Source organism: Cupressus sempervirens, chromosome 7 (genome assembly GCF_028749045.1).
Source record: "Cupressus sempervirens isolate cs-2001-9-10 chromosome 7, ASM2874904v1, whole genome shotgun sequence".
NCBI classification, from domain to species: Eukaryota; Viridiplantae; Streptophyta; class Pinopsida; order Cupressales; family Cupressaceae; genus Cupressus; species Cupressus sempervirens.
In genome coordinates, this window is record NC_143124.1 from 684,980,878 (window position 1) to 685,001,138 (window position 20,261).

Here is a 20,261-nt window from a genome sequence, read left to right on the forward strand (position 1 = left end):
CTGGGAAGTTCTGATGCTTCACCTTTATGAGCATCACCTAGACCCAATGAGTGCTATGTGTTCTATTCATTATCATGAGATATGGGTTTGTGTAAACCACTACTCATTAAATATGGGTCAATGAATTTGACTTGAAAACTACACATTTAAATCCTGATAGCAATATCACAATTTGACTTGCTATGGAAAATATCTCCTACTTTTCAATTAAATTGATTATAATTAATGTTCATTAGGTCTTGTGTATATCATTCTTGCCAACTATATATATATATCACACAATTTGACTTGCTACGGAAAATATCTCCTACTTTTCAATTAAATTGATTCTAATTAATGTTCATTAGGTCTTGTGTATATCATTCTTGCCAACTATATATATGTGTGTGTGTGTGTACATAAATATATATATACATACATATAATATATATATACATATATACATATATACATATATGTATATGTATATGTATATGTATATATGTATATATATGTATGTATATATATATTTATGTATACACACACACACACACACACACACATATATCAAGTAATCCTTCTCAAAGCGCTTATTTTCATATAATCTTAACTCACAAAAGAAAAAGAAAAAGAAAACTAAAGATTTGATAAAAATAGGCACCTCAAGAATAATTACTCCTAGCATATTATATATAGCTAAAGCAGTCATTGTGCACCATGGAAGATATTTCTGGAAAAAAAATATTGATGATAATTATTAAAAAAAATTAAATTAAATTTTTTTAGACTATGTTATGGATATGGTTTAAGTTAGACTTAGGGTTTGAATTGTAATTATTAGTTCTATTTTTGTAAGATTATTATCAACTTATGCTTTTACTTATTAAAAAAAAAATTGTATATGTAGTGTTTTAGTTTAACAATTTGAACACATTTTTAGTTTTCTTCATTTTAGTATGAAATTAAGAATTTATTAAACTTTAAATTATGTAACCTTTAATTTATAATTAATATACATAACCAAGTTTTTAAAATAGAATTCTCTCTCCCACTCTCCGATAATCCCTCTAATCACCCCCCACCCCTCCCTTCTATCTATAGATATCCCCTTAATAACCCTCTATCTCTCTCCCCTCCCTCATCTCACCATCATCTCCCTCCACCTACCTTTTGAAAACATCTCTCCCCCAATTAAATATCTTGTATACAGCTCTCTCAATTGATGTAAAGGTTCCTACCTATCCTTAGAAAACATCTCTCCCCCAATTAATATCTTGTATGCATTTCAATTGATGTAAAGGTTGCTGACCATTATTCAAACATATAATTGAAGGGAGCCAACCTCCCGAAAGAGCACAAAATTCGAATATAATCTTTTTAAAGCACATACCCTTAGGGTCCGTTTGGTTCGTGGATATCAACAAGAATTAGAATTCGCAATTCTAAAAAAATCGTAATCCATGTTTGGGTTGACGAAATGAGAATTGGAATTCGAAAAAATTAGAATTCCATGTCCTCATTTATCCCCCAATTCGAGGATTTCTTCTTCCTTCCAAATAGTTGGTATTGCTATTCCAATTTTGGAAAAATGAGCATTCCAAATCAATGAAAAGAAACTTTTTTTTCCTGTCCGTCGTTGCCACTTTTGCTCTCATAGGAGGCATGTAACAAACCATTGACTTTCGTATATGCCTACAACAAACATGAATAAATGTTGGAGTCGTGTTTATCCAGATCCTACAAGATGGACATGGCCTCTTCCAGTCGGTTCTGTCTGCAAAGTGTTTGAATATATTAGCTATACATTTTGGCAGTTGTATTCATTGTGCTTAGTTATTTAACTACTAATTTTCTTATGGTGTTGCTGAAGAATTTTAGGGAAGTAGAATGCGTTGTTAGAATGCTTAAGGGTGATGATAAGGATAGAATCAATGTCATCGTTGAAATAGCAGAGAAGCCATAACATAAAATTGCTGGCCTACGACATTGTATCATTTCCAGAGTTCTTACATTCAATAAGCAAGCACTCTATAAATAATTAAAATTCTTGTTTTCATTCATTTAAAACAAGAAACATTTTATTTGAAACGTCTCTGCCAAAACAAATTAGGCAGGGAAAGTCGAGAGGAAGAGAGAGAGCCCTAGTAGCCATAGTTTCATACAAACGATGCAGCTGCCCATAATATGCTTCAAAAGCTCAAAGCCTTAAATCGGGTTCCATACATATGTTGAACAACAACAATAACAACTATTGCAATAGTGATAAGAAATTGGGGAAATTGTAAGCCTCTTGATTTTGGGAATTTTGATGGTTGTCTAAAACAATAGCACAGCGTCTAAGCACCCACCTTCCAGTCATCCCAGTCGGACCTACCCTAGCTTGTTTATTCTGATCGGTATTCCATTCCTAGAAATGTACAACCAAACAGTGAAAATGTGTATTGTCACAATGAAATCTTGGTGAACCAAACGGTCCCAAATCAAATCCTCAAAACAATAATCTAGATTTCAAGTTCCAGAATCTCAAATCAAAGTTTTTGAATGCCAATTCTCGAATCATATTCCAGCAACCAAACACGCCCTTAGATAAGTCATTACATTATAGTCTTTTTAAAGACACTTGCCACTATACATACATGCAAAATTATTGATTCTAAACTAGCGGAATGAAACAAAAGTAGATGCACCCTAATAACTCTAGGTATATTATATATATTATTTGTGCATTTTTTTCATACATTTGACACACCTTCCCGTTCACTCACACCTACACATTTATTCCTCAATCCCAATTTTACTATCTATTGAATGAACCCCACTACCTGTAAGAAGAACAATTCCACTCCATGTGGAATTAAACCTTGAATTTGAAGAGTTCTCAACTCGCATCTATTTCATACGAACAATCATACGACAACTTGGTTAAAAGTTTCGTATGATTAGTAGCTATATTTTGGTTTTTATAAACATTCAAAATGCATTCATTTATCGTGGATTATCATGTGTATTATTCCCACTTTATTATCACAGGATTCAAACAATTTAGAGCACTTAAAAAGGAAATTCAACAACAGAATCTAAGGGCATTTAGATAACTAAAATGGTCTCCTTGACAGCCACAAATCCAATCTAATCAAGAGGGTCCACTTGCGGGAATGTGGCCGTTACAATCAAATGCTTTCCCAAAAAGTATCTTTAAATATTATCAATTTTTAATATCCAGAACAAAGCATATATGCTTTTAAAAAAACAATCATGTTCACTGACAAATTTCCAGACTATAAGTCAAGGCTGCAAAACTTGAATTTCAATCCATAGCAAAGAACACAACGAAACAAGTCACATATATCCACCACTAACAGGTTCACTCCTATATACTACACTCCTATATACTACACGCAAATCCACAAAGGTGGTAAAATATACAACACTAAGCAGTCAAATTTATTGTGTAAGCTCGGTCAGACAAATTTAGAAAGCAACCCACTTCAAATTCCATTATCCTACTTTATAAATATAGAATGATTCAAAGTTAAAATCCAAATTCTCTGTTTAAAATTACAGACATCTGTCGCTCAGCCATCGGAATCAACTCGTACATTTATTTCTGTTCTGAAATTCCAAAGTTTTACTATATAATCTATCCCAACTCTTAATAAAAACAAATGATAGTCACATTCATAAAACCTACATGATGTATAGCAATCCATTAATCCCTTAACATTTTTAAATTATTTCAAAAAGAGAATGTTAGAGATCAGTTGGTCATTATTATTACAAGGCAAACATCTCAGTACATGTGCATGGAAAGGACGAACTTAAGCCTACCATAAATGGGCAAAAATTATTGTCGTTTTGCAAACTCAGTTTGCACTATAAAAGCCACATATTTACTTAAAAGTCCTCTTGAGAAGTTTAACATGGCATGTTTCAAATTGTTAGTAATATTTAGATGTGCCCAAGAGACCGAATTCCCCGATTTCTAGTCTTAACTGATATAGATTTTACATCACAAGGTAACATTTGCCTCCTGGAAGCGAAATGGCAATCAGACATGCCAATGTGTAAAATAAAAATGAAGCCAAGTTTGTAAACGCAACTTTTGAAACTACAGAGAAATAGCAGTGTCGAAGTACAAGGTTGAGCCGTATGACTTCATTCCGAGAAAATGGCTAAGCACTTTATTTGTTTCCATGAAAGAGGCGAAAACTAACATTTCGAAAACATCAAATAAGCAATCACGACGTTGTTGAGGATATCATTAAATTAAAATAATTAACTAGATATCAGTTTATTGGCTATGTGATTGAAATGGAGGCCATATTTTGACATTAAAATCTCTTGTTGATACTAATCGTATGTTTATATAGAGATGCTGATAGCAATTCATACCCAGTGCCTGCAATAAGTACTTGTACAATTTATAAATGTCATTGCTTTAGTGCCAATTCAACACTTCATAACTATAAAGTTACGCACCATTACATCGACATCAAGAATGTCAATTCAGAAGTGATTCTTGGGAGCATTAATGTTACCCGGCAGACAGTAACTAGCAAGGAGGAGCATGTTCAGCTCGTTAATATATTTTTCAGAAATCTTCAATTCAAAATATTGAGCACCTACATATGATGATACCTGAAGCATGTAAATCATGTAAAGTGTTCCTCTGTTGAACAGTTTCATGCTTGAATGTCCCCCCTAGAAGAGTTCTCCAAAAAAAAGGGGATTTTATGTCCAATTATCAATAGGAGTCAGTTAACTCTTTCCTACCATTAAGTCACAGTGCCCAACAGGGACTACAAAATTCTGCTTCATTTGTGGACTTGCAAAACACATTTCAGATCATTTCAGCCATAGATAATGTATCCATTATTTCATTGCACAGAAGAGTATTTGAATATTGAAGTTGAAACTATTTTCAACGGATACTGAACAGCCATCACAGAAAAAGTAAATTGTAAATATTCTGGCCATATATTGTGCCTAAAAGGACAACACGTGTCCTTCCTAAAGGAATAGAGCACACATTCTAGTTTCTTGTGGCCAAAAAAATTCACAAGGAAGAAAAAATAACAATATGAATGCTATATGAACTTAATTGGCATACATGAAATTTCAGTGAACAGAATATAACAGAGGGTCAAGCATTTCAGAGACAACTCAAAAATAAATATCTTTAATGTCATTTATATGAGAATATTGAAGGAAAATCTCTCTTCGTTTCCTGCACATCTATACCTTAAAAGCGCATTCGACAGCATTACAAATCTCATAATTTCAGGATTTCTACAAGAAGCAGGAGCAGAAATGGGGCAACCAAAAGCTTAAAACTATCCTTGAAGAGAATAGGATAGAAATCTCCTTGAACTAAACAGCTGAACAATTTAAAGATTGCGACATACTATCCGCATATATAAAACCATCTTTTTATAAGAAGTCAAACATGTTTCCGGTTGATAAAAGCCTAGTCATGCAAGACAGTGGAATTTGTGAATGCCCTCTATTTTCATTAACGTTCGACTAACTTCTATTTAAATTACATTCATGACAGGTCTAATAATTTTCTGAAAGATATCTTGAAAGTAGGGTACCTCATTTGTAAGTAAATGAGGCAAAAATTCCTAATATTTTCATCTCTGAAACCTTCGAGTAAATATTACTGGATTTCTTTAATGTTTTAGTTGTGAAGGAACTAATTCAATCAATTGGTTAACAGATTAACATTAATATTAGGTCCTGAACAACTAAAGAATACGAAGGACAAAAACCCTCACTCTGAATATCACGATTAATTAAAGTTTATATTTTATTTTTTCCACCTTTGGATAAAAGGTATGCTCCAGAAAAGTTTTCAAAGATATTCAAGTATATCCACAAAATCTTGCTTGAAATATTCTTCAAGGCTTCCCTGTAAATCACTTAATACCATGGAACGAGGGTAGAATAGCAACCAGCGGATCATCAAAACCAACAGGTGCTGCAAATAACAAATATGAAGAAATAAATCAGTTGCGTGAACCCAATTTAAAAGAGGAAAAAATAAATAAACTCTCTGACTGCAGTGAGTGAACTGCAGAATATAACTAGTTTTCTTGTCCTTTGATGATTGTTAGCAGAAAATTACTTGCCAGGCAAAGTAACTTTAATGTTAAGAAATGCTAATCCATCACAGTGACACTTATGGTAATAATAATGGATGCTATTTATAATATTACCTCCATCCTCTGGTATGACTGAGACAATTTCTCCTGCAACTTTTGACTGCAAGATACAATTAACACGTGAGACATGTACCAAATGAAACTTTAAACAAATGTTCAAAAAGTTTCTTGACATTGGTAGATTTCAAAATTGGCTGGTGACCCATACACCAGAAAATCAATTGGTATACAAAACAAAGTGCCTACTAACCATTATAGGTAGCTGGTTGCCAAGATGCTCCAAATAACAAACCACCTGCCCCTCTTTTATAGTTTTACCCTGCAAGTTGCATCAAAAATGTACTTTCAGAAAAAAAACTTTCACAGGAATAGTCTTCTCAATTTCTAGGTTTCACATGTTCCTTCTATCTGCAGGAAAGAGCCATTGCATACAAACAACACAAACACATAGGAGACCCCCAGAACAGATTTGCTCAGAACAAATATGTTTCTAGGATATTTGATTCAAAATAATTTAAAATGGCAAACAGAATTTCCAAGAAAAAGGTAAATAAATCAGTATGATATATTTTTTTAATGGTCCATTTCATAATAAAGTATTAATATATTATTGAAGCATAAAATAAAATAGCAAATTAGTTTGCATAATTCCGGAAATAATAGCTTTCCACAGAAAGAAGCTTTTGTTTGTTCAATAATGGAAAATCTCAGCTCTATTTATAATTTTATACAAGAAATAGTTTCTACAAAGCCAATCATATATTGTTCAGAACTTCACAGTTCATATAATGCCACACATTTTGCTACACAAGCAATCAGACAGCACACACTTGAGACTGGTGAGTTCATTCCACTTAGTAAGATTGTCACCATTAGAAAATTCACAGTCAAACTTCATAATAAGTAAGGGAATCTTCAATAAGACATTATATCTGGAGCAAAGAGATAACTGGCAAAGCGTACAAACATATGGAGTGTTCTTAGCTAAATATATCAAGTATTGATCTGTTTTTAGTTCAAAATATTCTAACTCCGCTTTCACTACCAAATAGTTTTTTGCTTCCCTATTCAATGTGGAGAACCACGTGAATTGCTGCAGCAGATAGGTGTATCTATGAGGGAGGTAAAACCTAAGGTCCAATCAAATAAGAACCAAAGAAAAATTGCATATGTTGACATCCTCACCAACTCTGTGAACCTAATGTTGATGACAAGGAGGAAACTTAGTGTGCCTGAGACAACTGAATGAGACACACACCAGACACACGTGAATTGCTGCAGCAGATAGGTATATCTATGAGGGAGGTAAAACCTAAGGTCCAATCGAACAGGAAGCAGAAAAAATTGCATATGTTGACATCTCAGCAACTCCGTGAACATCATGTTGATGACAAGGAGGAAACTTCATGTGCCTGAGAAAGCTGAATGAGATAGACACCAGACACTTCTGCCAATAGAAAAGTAAGCTGACGAGTAAATACTAAACCTGTATTGAGGTTTACTCAATGCTCATTTTTGTTAAAAGTAGTGATTTTAATATTAGGCACAAAAGCTAAATACACCATGGAAGCAATATAATGGAAAACTTTTTGCTAAACAATCTTGTTCAAGATAATTCACATGGATAAAAAATATAGCTGTGATTTCCAATTCAACTATTCCCTTTCAGTGCCCAAAAATCTACCACATAGCTCAAGCACCTCAGGTATCACCATGGTTGGGCTCCATGTACCATTCATTAGTCAGGCTCACCGAACTGAATCCTTAGATAAATCTCTCAGCTAAACAGAAGTTATAAGCAGCCATGCATACTTGCATCTGTATCTCCTCAATATTATGATTGCCATTTTGTGAGGTTCATGTGTAAAAGTAAATTCAAAATAGTGACTGCTATGACATAACAGCCTCTGACCCAAAACCCGAAGCTGACTGATTGAGTGCTGATGGCTATAATGACAAAAACCCTCCTCCAACTTAAGAGTTTGTGAGATCAAGTTGATTCTGATCAACTACTAAAATTTAACATATATTCAGACTAAGTAAAATATTATATTTTTTGGAGATGGTGTTAAAAGATTTAAATCCCTCCCTACCTTGGAGCTAGTGGCCTCTGACCCAAAACCCGAAGCTCACTGATTGAGTGCTGATGGTTATTATGACGAAAATCCTCCAACTTAAAGAGTTTGTGAGATCAAGTTGCTTCTGATAAACTACTCACAAGTTACAAGGCCATTTCAAATTTATTTGTTATCTTGAACACACCTGCTCATGCAAGTTGTATGAATTTGAGATTCAAACCACATCAGTACACCAATTATGCCATCTAACTTAAAATAGATATGCCTTAAGTATTTGTACTGAAGTGTGCATAAAAATTATTTGCTGTGTTTTGTACTAAAAGGCATCATGCACTCTCCAAACTGCCAAGGGCGGGCAATCATAGCACCAGCTTTTTAATATAAAAAATTAGATAATTATTAATTCAAATGAGATTAGATGAAATATAGTACATTTGCAATGAAGTGCATAGGTAAAGTTATTATTGGTATAATCTAAGAAGCATGGAAATAAGTTAATAACACATCATGTACCAATATAATCAGACGAATTGGTTGCCAAAAACATTTGGAAGAGAAGGAATAATACATTTGAAAAGAAGAATGAAATTCCAAACCGTTAAAGAGTTTGCTAACTCTACCCAAAAAAAAGATTTCCATTGAGATACACTACTGAGTCTGACCAGAGCACTCTCTCGTGCCAATTTCAACAACAAATTTGGCACCATGCAACCTTCATAAGCATAATTCGCATTTGATGCAGGAGCATCCTGGGTGTAAGGGCAATCTTGCATCACCCAAAACTTATTTCTGGTTTGTATTATAAATAAGGGTTGTCTCAGTACAGAGCTGCTATTTCTAGAAGCTTACTATTTTTAGTAAATTGGTTGTTAGAGCTCAAAATGTTCTTATTTTTTCCCTGGAGGTTCATTTGAAATATATCAGTCTACCAATAAAGTTTCATTGCAAGATCGAGTCTACTTTTGAAGATATTGAAAAAATTTGGTATTGGTAGCAGGGTACAGAACTTTGAACTCAGTTTTGAAGGCTCTAAAGGCTCTAAAAAGGAGTCAACCCTTGGCTAACTGGAGTTTGCGCCAATCACGCGTTGTAGAGCAATTCGTGGTATTTACGAGATGGGGTGATAATAACCAATCAAAGCAACTAGGGTCTCCCGAAGTTGGGCTACCTGAAATGGACAGAAATAAATTTCCTTCAAAATTCTTCTCAGTTGCTAAGTTTTTTCAGGCCTACTCTATTGCAATAGAATATAAATAATAATATCTTAGGGTTGGCCAGCCTCAAAGTTTAGGGTCAAAATTTCTAGAACCTTCTCAAGCAATTAAAAATTTCCTATATAAAGAAGGCTCCTAGGGCTGTCTAGGACAGTTATGGGGGATGTATATCGTGGCCTAGCTTGCAGAGTATTGTAAGAAAAATGCCCGTGGGGCTTCGCATGTCATATTTAAGATTACTGTAATTCCTATTCTTTCAAATTGTTGTTATTTCTCTATTTTGTTGTGTGCTTGTGTTAATAAGGGGGGTACCCTTCTTCACCATTGCACAAATCATGCAACCATCATCAGTGCATTTTGCATGGCACTTCATCAGGCTACCTCTTCCACACAACTGTGAGCCTCTCTGCATACCAAGTCTGTATGCAATCATCTAGGACATCATGCAATACCACACATGCTGAAGTAGATCATATATGTGCACCACTTGGCAGCATAACACAACAAGAAATGCCACCATAGGTATGCTACATGTGATGGCCTCTATGCCAGAGAAAGTGTCTCCATTTGAGTAACACTTAGCAATGCTCACAAAATTGTACATATTGGAGACATATAAGGAAGGATGCAACACATAGATGTTGGTAATCTTTGTAATTCATGTAGACCATTGTATTCCAAACAGCACTCCAGACCAATGACCCATATAGGAGGCATACTACACCAAAACAACTGGACACTTTGGTGTTACCAAGTTACTAGAAATGCATTCACCTAGTATGCGGGTAGATATTAAGTACGATCACAAGTATTGCATTCACCTGGTATGCAAGTAGATATTAAATACGATCTCAAGTCTTGCATTCACTGTAACACTGCCAGGCCCTCAAATGGTAAGCTGGGAATTAACAACCCTTTGTCAACACCAACACCAACTTGGGAGTCCATTGACATGGATTTATTGAGCAAAGAGTGAGAATGTGTTTATGGTGGTACACAAGTTATTAAAGGTGATCATTATGGTCACTTTGAGGAAAACATCACTACACCAAAAGAACAACACCTATTCTCCAATAAGCTTTGGGTGAAATTTGGCTTTCTGATATTCACCAAATTTGTGTATGGCTTAAGTTAGTTTTATTTCACAAATCTCATGGACAATGTTAGATACACAAACAAATCACTCTGTGACCTTTCATCCACAATCAAAGGTGGTTAGTCACACATTTGTGCACCTATGCATCTACAACAATGCTCGACTGTGCACATGGGATGATGATCTGCTTTACATGAAGGATACCTACAACAGGGATTTTCACAACTCTACAAGGCACAATAATTTCCATGCACTTCTTGTGTTCCAAATATTGACACCCCCAAACACCTATTCTCCAATAATCTTTGGGTGCATTTTAGCTTTCTGATTTTCACCAAACTTTTCTCTGACTTAAGTTAGTTTTATTTCACAAATCTCGTGGACAATGTTAGATACACAAACAAATCACTCTGCGACCTTTCATCCACAATCAAAGGTGGTTAATCACACACTTGTGCACCTATGTATCTACAACAATGCTCGACTATGTACATGGGATGATGATCTGCTTTACATGAAGGATACCTACAACAGGAATTTTCACAACTCTACAAGGCACAATAATTTCCATGCACTTATTGTGTTCCAAATATTGGCACCTCTAGACATATCATATCACATCCGTCAACATTGAAGTCGCATACACAAAAATGGGAAGTGAAAAAGGCATAAAAGTTCATACAGCATATTCAAGTGTACACCAATAGGTGCAACAATACTCAAACAAATATACAATGTTTTAGAACATGTAAACACATCTCACTCATTTTAAGCCAGTGACAAAATTTGATTGACCCTTCAGCACCACTGTGCACACAATTGGTGAGAACACTTTAGTTCTTGCACTCCCACAATAGTTGGGCTTCTACCCAGCATTCAACAAAAAACTTTTTAAGCCATATTTTCATCCACTCTTCAAACTAGCAGCAAAATGACATCCACTCTTTGAGCTAGCGGCAATTTAATATCCTTTGAAGTTGAATCCTATAAATTGGCATACAATTGTGTAGAATGTTTAGAAATCTAAAACTTAGGCTAAGGGGAACAATCTTCAACTACTCGACAAGTAGATTCCATAACCAACCAAATATGAAAAGGAGGTCATCGCTCATTAAAAGAGACCAGCTAATCCAAGCATAACCTCACGTGCCAATTTCATTTGTGCTTTAGCATTGCACAAACTATTCCAACAAGTGCTTGTGTGCAACTACACAACATCTCAACATGCAAGTTTGCACACAACTATCTATGACATCATGTGTCATTGCAGATTACAACTATCCATGACATCATGTGTCATTGCACATGCTCAAGTAGACATAAAAGTGCAAAACTTGGAGGCATCTACATCACACGAAACACCTTCACATGTAAGCAAAACCTAGCAACATTCACACTACTTATCACACAAGCATATACATTGGACAAGTCTAAACATTAACATGACACATAGTTGCCATCACTCTTTGTAATTCATGTATAATTAATATACATATTGCAAATACAACTAGCGTTCCAAGACTCGAAGAGTCTGCTGTGGACTCTGCAAGTCCAAAGCCGGGTCTGCTCTAACAAGACTCAATCTGACTGAGTTGGATTGAACTCACCAAGTTTACCAGACTCACAGACTCACAAAGCCCTGACACCCAGACTCTGCCACAGCCAGCCAAAAAAAATTAATTGTTTAGACTTGTCCAAAAAGTATGCCAACCCTGAAACTCTCTTTTGTCATTTGCAAACACAAGGAGAGAAAAATAGGCATTTGAGCAAAAATATTGAAGCATTGAAAAGAAGATCAGCAGATTGGTTGAAGAAGAGATGGTGATTGTTGATTTTTTGTGCAAATTAGTAGCTTGCATTCATGCATTTAGAGTGATTTAAAGAAAGTTTTTGGGGAACCCTCTGCAAAATTGAAGGTGCATTTCTTCATTTTTGGAGTGAATTTGAGGTAAGTTTTAAAAAACTAAACATTTACTTTCATATTTCCATTTTATTGTACATTTATTTTAGTTTTGTTTCATTTTATGTTGATGGAAACAATAAGAAACCCTAGTTTTGTTTATGCTTTATTTTATATATTTTTAATTCAATTAGAATGCGTAGTTAATTTTTTTCATTTAATATTGCAGCATAAGGTCTCAGCCTAGCGGTAGTTGTACTAGTACCCTGAAGACAAAACTATTAGAAAGGGCTTGTTATCATAACAGCCCCAGTTAAAAAAAGAAGCAATATATTATCATTTCAAAACAAAATATAGTGGGGGATATACTAACCAGTTGAAGCATCACCGTGCACAAAAGCACCCATTAATGTTATACATGAAGAGCAAGCCCAATTAGAGGAATTTGAAGAGAAAAAGAAATTTAAAAAGAAGCAAATGGAAGAAATGGCAAATATTGATGGAGAGGCTTTTCAATTTCTCAGCCTCATATGTAAAAAAACGAATCCACAGTAGATTTACTTTTTGTTCTAGGCACCACACCAAGTGCCCAAGCATCACTTGAGAGCATGGGTTGGAATAAGGAGAAGTATGGTGCTACCAAAAGTGCAATTGAAAATTTTTGGTTCTACAACACCATTCTATTTCATGCAGCGAGGTATTAATTATTAGTTTGATTTTTTTGCTTTTAAGAGCATGGCATATTGAGCATTTTAATTTACAGAAAAACTTAATACTTATTGTTTATTTAAATTTTTTTAGGGTCTCCTTGTTGGTAAAATATGATAGATGTCATAATTGTTTTTAACGAGCTAAAAGGTCCTATTTTTTGAGTTAAAAGGCGGCTGATGTAAAAGCCACAATTGCCAAGCAGCACGAGGTATGGAAGAAGGGTTGCACCATCAAAACTGATGGTTGTACCGACAGAAAAAAGTAGAACACTACTGAACTTTCTCATTCCCTCCTCGGATAAATATATTAGCAAACTTGAAGTATATTGATTTAGCGATTGAGTTTTTCAGTTTTTATTTTACTAAATCACTGTTTTTTCCTTTCTTAAAAGGCACAATGTTTTTGAAGTAATCTGATGCTTCAATAAATATGAAACATGCTAAGTATTTTTGTTAGGCCTTGGGGGAAGTGTTGGAGGAGGCAGGTGAGGAGAATGTGCTCCAAATAGTCGCAAATAATGCAGAAACTTATGTTGCTGCGGGTAGACTTCTTTTGGAGAGGCACCCCACCTTATTTTGGACCCTCTTGTGCTGCTCATTGCCTTGACCTCCTCATATTGGGGGATCATGGCAAGTTTTCCTCGATCAAAACATGTGTAGAGAACACAAGGAACATTTGTAAATACATATATAGCCATATTGGGGTCTTCGACCTTTTGAGGAATTACACACATAAGAAAGAGTTGGCTCATTCAAGAATTGTCCCAATTTGAAACCAATTTTATCATGTTGAAATCCTTTCTTTAGTCCAACACTGATCTAAAATGCATGTTTGGAAGTGAGTGGACCAAATCATCGTACACGAAGACCACTGCAAGGATTGCAATGGCTGATCGGGTTTTTGATGAGCATAGCTTCTGGCAACTGACCAAGGAGATTGTGCGGGTAACTTTCCATTAAATTATTGTTCTCATTTCATTTATTTAGTTCACACTTCTTTATGCTCATTGCAAAAGTAAAAATCTAAAGATTAATGTTTCAACTTTCACAATGATTGCAGTTCATAGAGCCTCTTGTAGTTTCCCTCAATCGTTGATGGAGAAAAGCGCGGAATGTGATACATTTATGAGGTCATGGACAAGGTGAAGGAGGCCATTAAATCTATTTATTCAAGCACTAGAGCTAAGTATAGTCCCCTGTGGAGATCACTGATCGACAATGACACCATCTACTTGCTAGTCTATACATGCAATTGGCCACTACCTTAATCTAGTGATTCCAATTGCGCCCAGATTTCAAGGACAATGAGGAGATGTTGAGTAAGCTATACAAAATTGTAGAGCAAATTCACCTAATTCACTTGTTGGAGCACACATAGTACGTGAACTAGAGATGTTTAGGAATGCACAAGGAGAATCTTTGCGTGAGAAATATCCAAGCAAACCTAGACACAAATGATGTCAGGTAAAAACCTAATCTAGGCATATTTTTTAAAATTTATATCTTAAACTTTTCTATCTATAATTCTATCGCTCAAAGTTATAGAATAGAATTGATTTCTATTTTTTCTAGCTTCAAATTCATGGTAGATGTTTGGTGCGAAGGTGTCAAATCTACAAAAGATTGTAGTTCGTTTCTGGAGCCAACCATTCAATGCTTCAATAATGAGTGCAATTAGAACATGTTCAAGATTCATGGTAGATGTTTGGTGCAAAGGTGTCAAATCTACAAAAGATTGTAGTTTGTTTCTTGAGCCAACCATTCAATGCATCAATAAATGAGTGCAATTGGAGCATGTTCAAGCATATACACTAAAAAAAGTGTAACACGTTAGTAGTGCAAAGGTTAAATGATCTCCTATGTCTCAAACAAATCTTGGGCACTAAAATATGTCCTATGTAATGTCCCCTGTCAGTATCTTACATAATTTTAACTTAAATTTCTCAATTGAGCTTTTGCAAACCAATTACCTATATCTAGTTCTCTTCCATGTCATTTTCGATGTTTTAATATCTCTTTATATACGTTGATATGAGAAAAGGTGTCTTTTCATTTAATTAATTGTATTATTTATTAATATTAATATTCTTACTATTATTATTAGTATGTTATTATTTATTATCAATAATAATATTATTAATATTAATATTAATAAATATATTATAATATATACACTTCAATTTATTAATCTAATCAATACATAATATTATGTTTTTTCCTTTTATAGTAATATTTACTTTTCGTACTTTAACATTAATGTAACATATTATAATATGATTATAAATAATTATTTTTATTTATTAATTATTCATTTAAATTTTAATTATATAGATCTTATTTTGATGGGGATATTACATCCTGTCACTTTAGAGAAGGTTGATCCATAGGCAAGGTGGGACATTGAGTTTGCTAATCCACTCTTCAATTATGAAGACTTGGAATGGGTCGATTGAGGTAGAGGTAGTGGCAATTGTAGAGGAGGCTAAAGGGCACAAGGAGAATCATTAGAGGATCCATATGATGATGGGATGAGGATGTGCATGTCACTAGGCTAAGCTTGAGACACTGGCGGCTATCATGGTTGCCAAATCATCCCAGACCTATCTTAGGTGCACGTGTAGGAGGATTGTGAGGTCGAGTGGTCATTGATATAGGCTCCTCTAAATCTTAGACTTCTAGGCTCTAGCTTTTATTTTGATATGTATTTTGAACATTAGATGCCATGGATTTCATATTCCATGAACTTTGTAAACATTTGACTTTTCTAATGTGTCATTTAGTTTACCTTGTTTCCTATAGCTAAAGTCTAAAATTTTCATTCATACTTATGTGATCAATGTAAACTGGTGTATGTGTTCAAAATACCTTCTATTTATTTGATGGGATTATTGTGTCGTTAAGATTTATTTATTAAAGGATGCAGGATGCAAGTCTTAATAAAAAATTAATATCCTTGGATTTACCGATTATTTGAGTCTTTGTCGAGTGTTCATTGAGCTTGTTGAGTCCAAGCACCAAGGCTTGTTGAGTCCAGGCACTAAGACCGGGTCTTGCAACTGTGAATACATCTAAAAAATGCTGAAAATAGTCAGTTTTGAGCTGTTTAATCTACTTATGATTTTAAAAGTTGTCTCATTTTAATTTTGAAATATAACATTTAGTACCTACATGCACAGACATTTAATAGGTTGAGAGTTATTTTACATTGTATTTTTTAATTTCATTTGAAGAGCTATTTTACTTTTGTAACTTTTAATTATACTTTTGGAAAAGCCACCATTCATTATTTCAGCAATTCTTTGTTTTTGGTTTTACTTTGAAGAGTGTAGTAAATATTATCATTTATGTACTTGTGTTTCATTTTGTTATACTTCCATTTGCACGCATCAAAATATACTTAAACTATTTTGATGTCATTATATTAAATGTAAATAATCACTTTACTACTAAATAAAAATATTTTAGTTTATAACTTATAATAATTTTTACAATTGAAGACGAAAATAAACATATATACATATATTTTTGTTTCATGTATTTACATGGTTTATTTCTGTTAAGTTTGTGGATCATTGCAAATGTAGTTGCATTGCCCTTTTAATATATACTTTCCAAATGGCTGCCATCTCTGTTATATTAGATGAAATATGGATAGATATATGTCTATTCATTAGTATTTAATATAATAGTTTGTTATTTGACACACATATAATATATTTATATCTCATATATCCAATTAAAAATATATCTCATATATATATATATATATATATATAGTGAGTTTTATCCAACTGAAACTACACTAACATTAACACTCCCTCTTAGTTAGGGAGGATAAACACAGGAGCATATATTACCTCAATGTAATATCTTTGATCAAAAGATATTCAACATTTTGATATCACGAGTATTGGCCTCCAGAATATCAACAAATGATATTCACCAAATACTCTGAGTAATGATATTGGAAGTAATGGCCATCTGAATGTCTTCTCATATGACATTCACCATGTACTCTTTGAGAAATGACCTCCTAAATGTGCATGGAATGTTCTTTGAATCCTAAAAAATCTCTAAATTTCAAGGGTTTTATCACTTTGCCGACTCACGGTGAGTCCAAGCCAGTTCACAAGTCGAGTTACCCTTGCTGAGTCAAGGCCGGGTTCGAGTCTTGGTTCTATGAGTCACACACATGGACTTTCAGACTCCCTCTAAATATCAATCTTCATAACTGCTCATCCAATGTTATCTTTGAAGAGATGTCAAACTTCCTCTAAGTCTAAAATCAATCTCCCTTTTCCTGCAATAATATACTCAAAGAGAAAGGAAAATATCACAGTAACTAGCTCTAAGTATAGAAATACAGAAAAAGAAAAAATATTAAAGAGATTGATACGATACTCAACGATAATAAATAATTCTGCGAGTCTGGTCCATTTTACTTTTTGACTACCGTTGGAAGTCTTTCCTTTATTTCTAACTCATATTTCTTATATCATAATTACTTACCTTAAGGGTGTCGTATCCCAAAGCATTAATCGGTTTTATTTTATGATTCTCCACTAATTTATAATGGGCAACTTAATTGGGATATCATACATGTAATGCCACGTACTCCCCACTGGAATGAATTGGTATCCTCGTAGTCCACGGTGGCCCCTTTATCCAAAGCGTCATCTCTTCGATGGCAAAGTTTATAATTGCATGCACCTTCATTCTCCAAGTCATCGGTGGTAGATATGTATGTTCAAAATTGTGTCTTTGCTCCTTCAATTATTTTTTCTTTCAAAGGCAATGTCTAATATTTTTCGGTGTTCCTTTCTAGGGTTACTTGTTTTGCCCAATTGAAGGATCAAGCCAAATACATCTCTTCCTTATTAAATAATATATTTTATGTTTTATGTTATTTGGTGTTTGTTTTACACGCCTTTCATGGTAATGTTTGATACATGGCATCAATACAATTTCCGTTTCTTTCACCAAATCAATACCTTATCCTTCATTAAATTTGATAAAGTGGGTACCGTCCAAATGGAAATGATAAATATTTCCTAGTGATAGTCGATACCTTACCTCACCAGTATTTGGAGAATGTAACAAAGAAACTCCAAGTTTGTTTAATAAGACTAATAACATGGTTTACCATTTGATATTCATCATTTATATCTTGCATGAATTGACTAACAAGCTCAATATTACCGAACATTTTCAACCAGCCCACTTACTAATCCTTTTGTTGACTATAGATGACTTTATGATGTGTTCAATGGTTATTGGTTTGGGTCTTCAATTAATTATAAATTCAATCTCATTTAAAATCCAATAGAAATTGATGCTTGGCTCTCAGTCACCTATTTGTTTTTCAAGACACTCGATCTGTACTTTTGTCTTCCAAGCACTCGGTCTGTAGATCTCCCATGCAACTCTACCAAGTCGTATCCAAACTTTCTTTGTTGTGAAATTATCTTTAACACCTTTATTCCCAAACTTTGCTCTAACACCATGTTAAGTTTGTGGATCGCTGCAAATGTAGTTGCATTGCCCTTGTAGGTATATACTTTCCAAATGGCAGCCATCTCTCTTATATTAGATGAAATATGGATAGACATGTCCCTTCACTGAACACATCTATTCATTAGTATTTAATTAATAGTTTGTTATTTAACACACATATATATATTTGAATATATATATATATATATATAGTGAGTTTTATCCGATTGAAACTACATTAACATTAACAATTTCTATATTTACTTATGTTGGCTATATTTTTAATTTTTTACTTTTAAGTTTTTTGAAATCTATGCCAACTGAGACTTGGGTTAATGATTATCATTATCGTAACAACCTGAGATACATGCCACGCTTCTATTACAACCCTCTATATAAATACAAGCATTGTGTGGCTTGTAGAAGTAAAGCAGAACTATAAGATGAGACATCCTAGGAAATAATTTTATCATGCTCATACATGGTTTGAACAGAAGTTCCCAGGAAGCCTTCCACACCTTGAATGTGTATTTGGTTAATTGTTTTTGTTCTTCATTTGCATAATCTATAATCGTGATTACTAATAAATAATATGTAGGATTGCCCCCCACAAAACCTGGGATATGAACTAAAGTCATCACTATTATGGTTTACATAAGTTTACAAGAGTTCCTGACATATATTGGAAGTCCTAAACTATTTTTATAATTTTTCCTTCTGCAATTTAAAAATACAAAATGCAAACCTCAAATATACTTTTTCTAACAATTAATAGTTGTGGAATACTAAATTCAACAAACACAGATTAATAATATGACTTAACATTAAACCAATGTAACTCGGAGACTCGCACCCCCCTCCCAAACCTTGAAGTACCCATCCCCAAGACGTCCCCGCACTGGGTACTTGAGTACCCAAGCACCCCCACCACCATTCTGCAACCATGCCGCCACTAGGATGTGTACTTAAATTTCTATTTGAATTTTGATTTTTTAATGTTACTATTGGGTATGTAATACATTACTAGGTTGAATGTCAATGGTTCTAATTCATGTTGCAAATTTGCTATATTCAAGTATTTTAATTTGGTATGTTCTAATGAACCACTGAAACATAATTTCATAACTAGCATTTCAAGTTCTATATGTATACTATACAACCCCCCTCTCTGGCCTGTCCTCCCCTTGTTGTCGTCCCCTAGCCGTCCCCTCACCGTCCCAAAAATGGGGCCCATTTTCCCTACATCCTAGAAACTCGCCCTAGTATCCTGTCATCCTAAAGTACCCCTGTACTGTTGTAACATTGATTAAAACTTATATAAAAGGCTTATATCACTTGATGTCGGAACATTTTCTTATGTGTTTCTATTTCATGGTCCTCACTCCACCTCTCAATGATTCGAAAATGAATCCTTAAGTAAGAAAAGTTTTCTTTTATTTTGGAAATAAATTACTATACCATCATCATTTCAGCTTTTGCATTTACCTCCTTTTTATCTTTTCCTTACCCTAGAGCTTATGTCCTCTTTAAAGATCAGTCCACCCAATTATAGAGATTCAGTAAAGAAGCTATCATAATGCAAACTAGAGGACCAACCATTGCCTTCAGACATAACTCAAATTTCAGA

General features: G+C 34.1%; 1 protein-coding gene across 1 annotated transcript in view; it reads right to left on the reverse strand.

The window, feature by feature from the left end:
* Positions 1 to 5,770: 5,770 nt before the first annotated feature.
* LOC149548632 (uncharacterized) overlaps positions 5,771 to 20,261 on the reverse strand; it is a 53,906-nt gene continuing 39,415 nt past the window's right edge. Inside the window, exons 7-9 of the mRNA XM_089792541.1 lie at positions 6,394 to 6,462; positions 6,198 to 6,243; positions 5,771 to 5,959 (exon numbers count right to left, since the gene is read on the reverse strand). Of these exons, the coding sequence (XP_089648667.1) occupies positions 5,898 to 5,959; positions 6,198 to 6,243; positions 6,394 to 6,462 (177 nt within the window). The 3' untranslated portion in view covers positions 5,771 to 5,897. The remainder of the gene's footprint in view (positions 5,960 to 6,197; positions 6,244 to 6,393; positions 6,463 to 20,261) is intronic.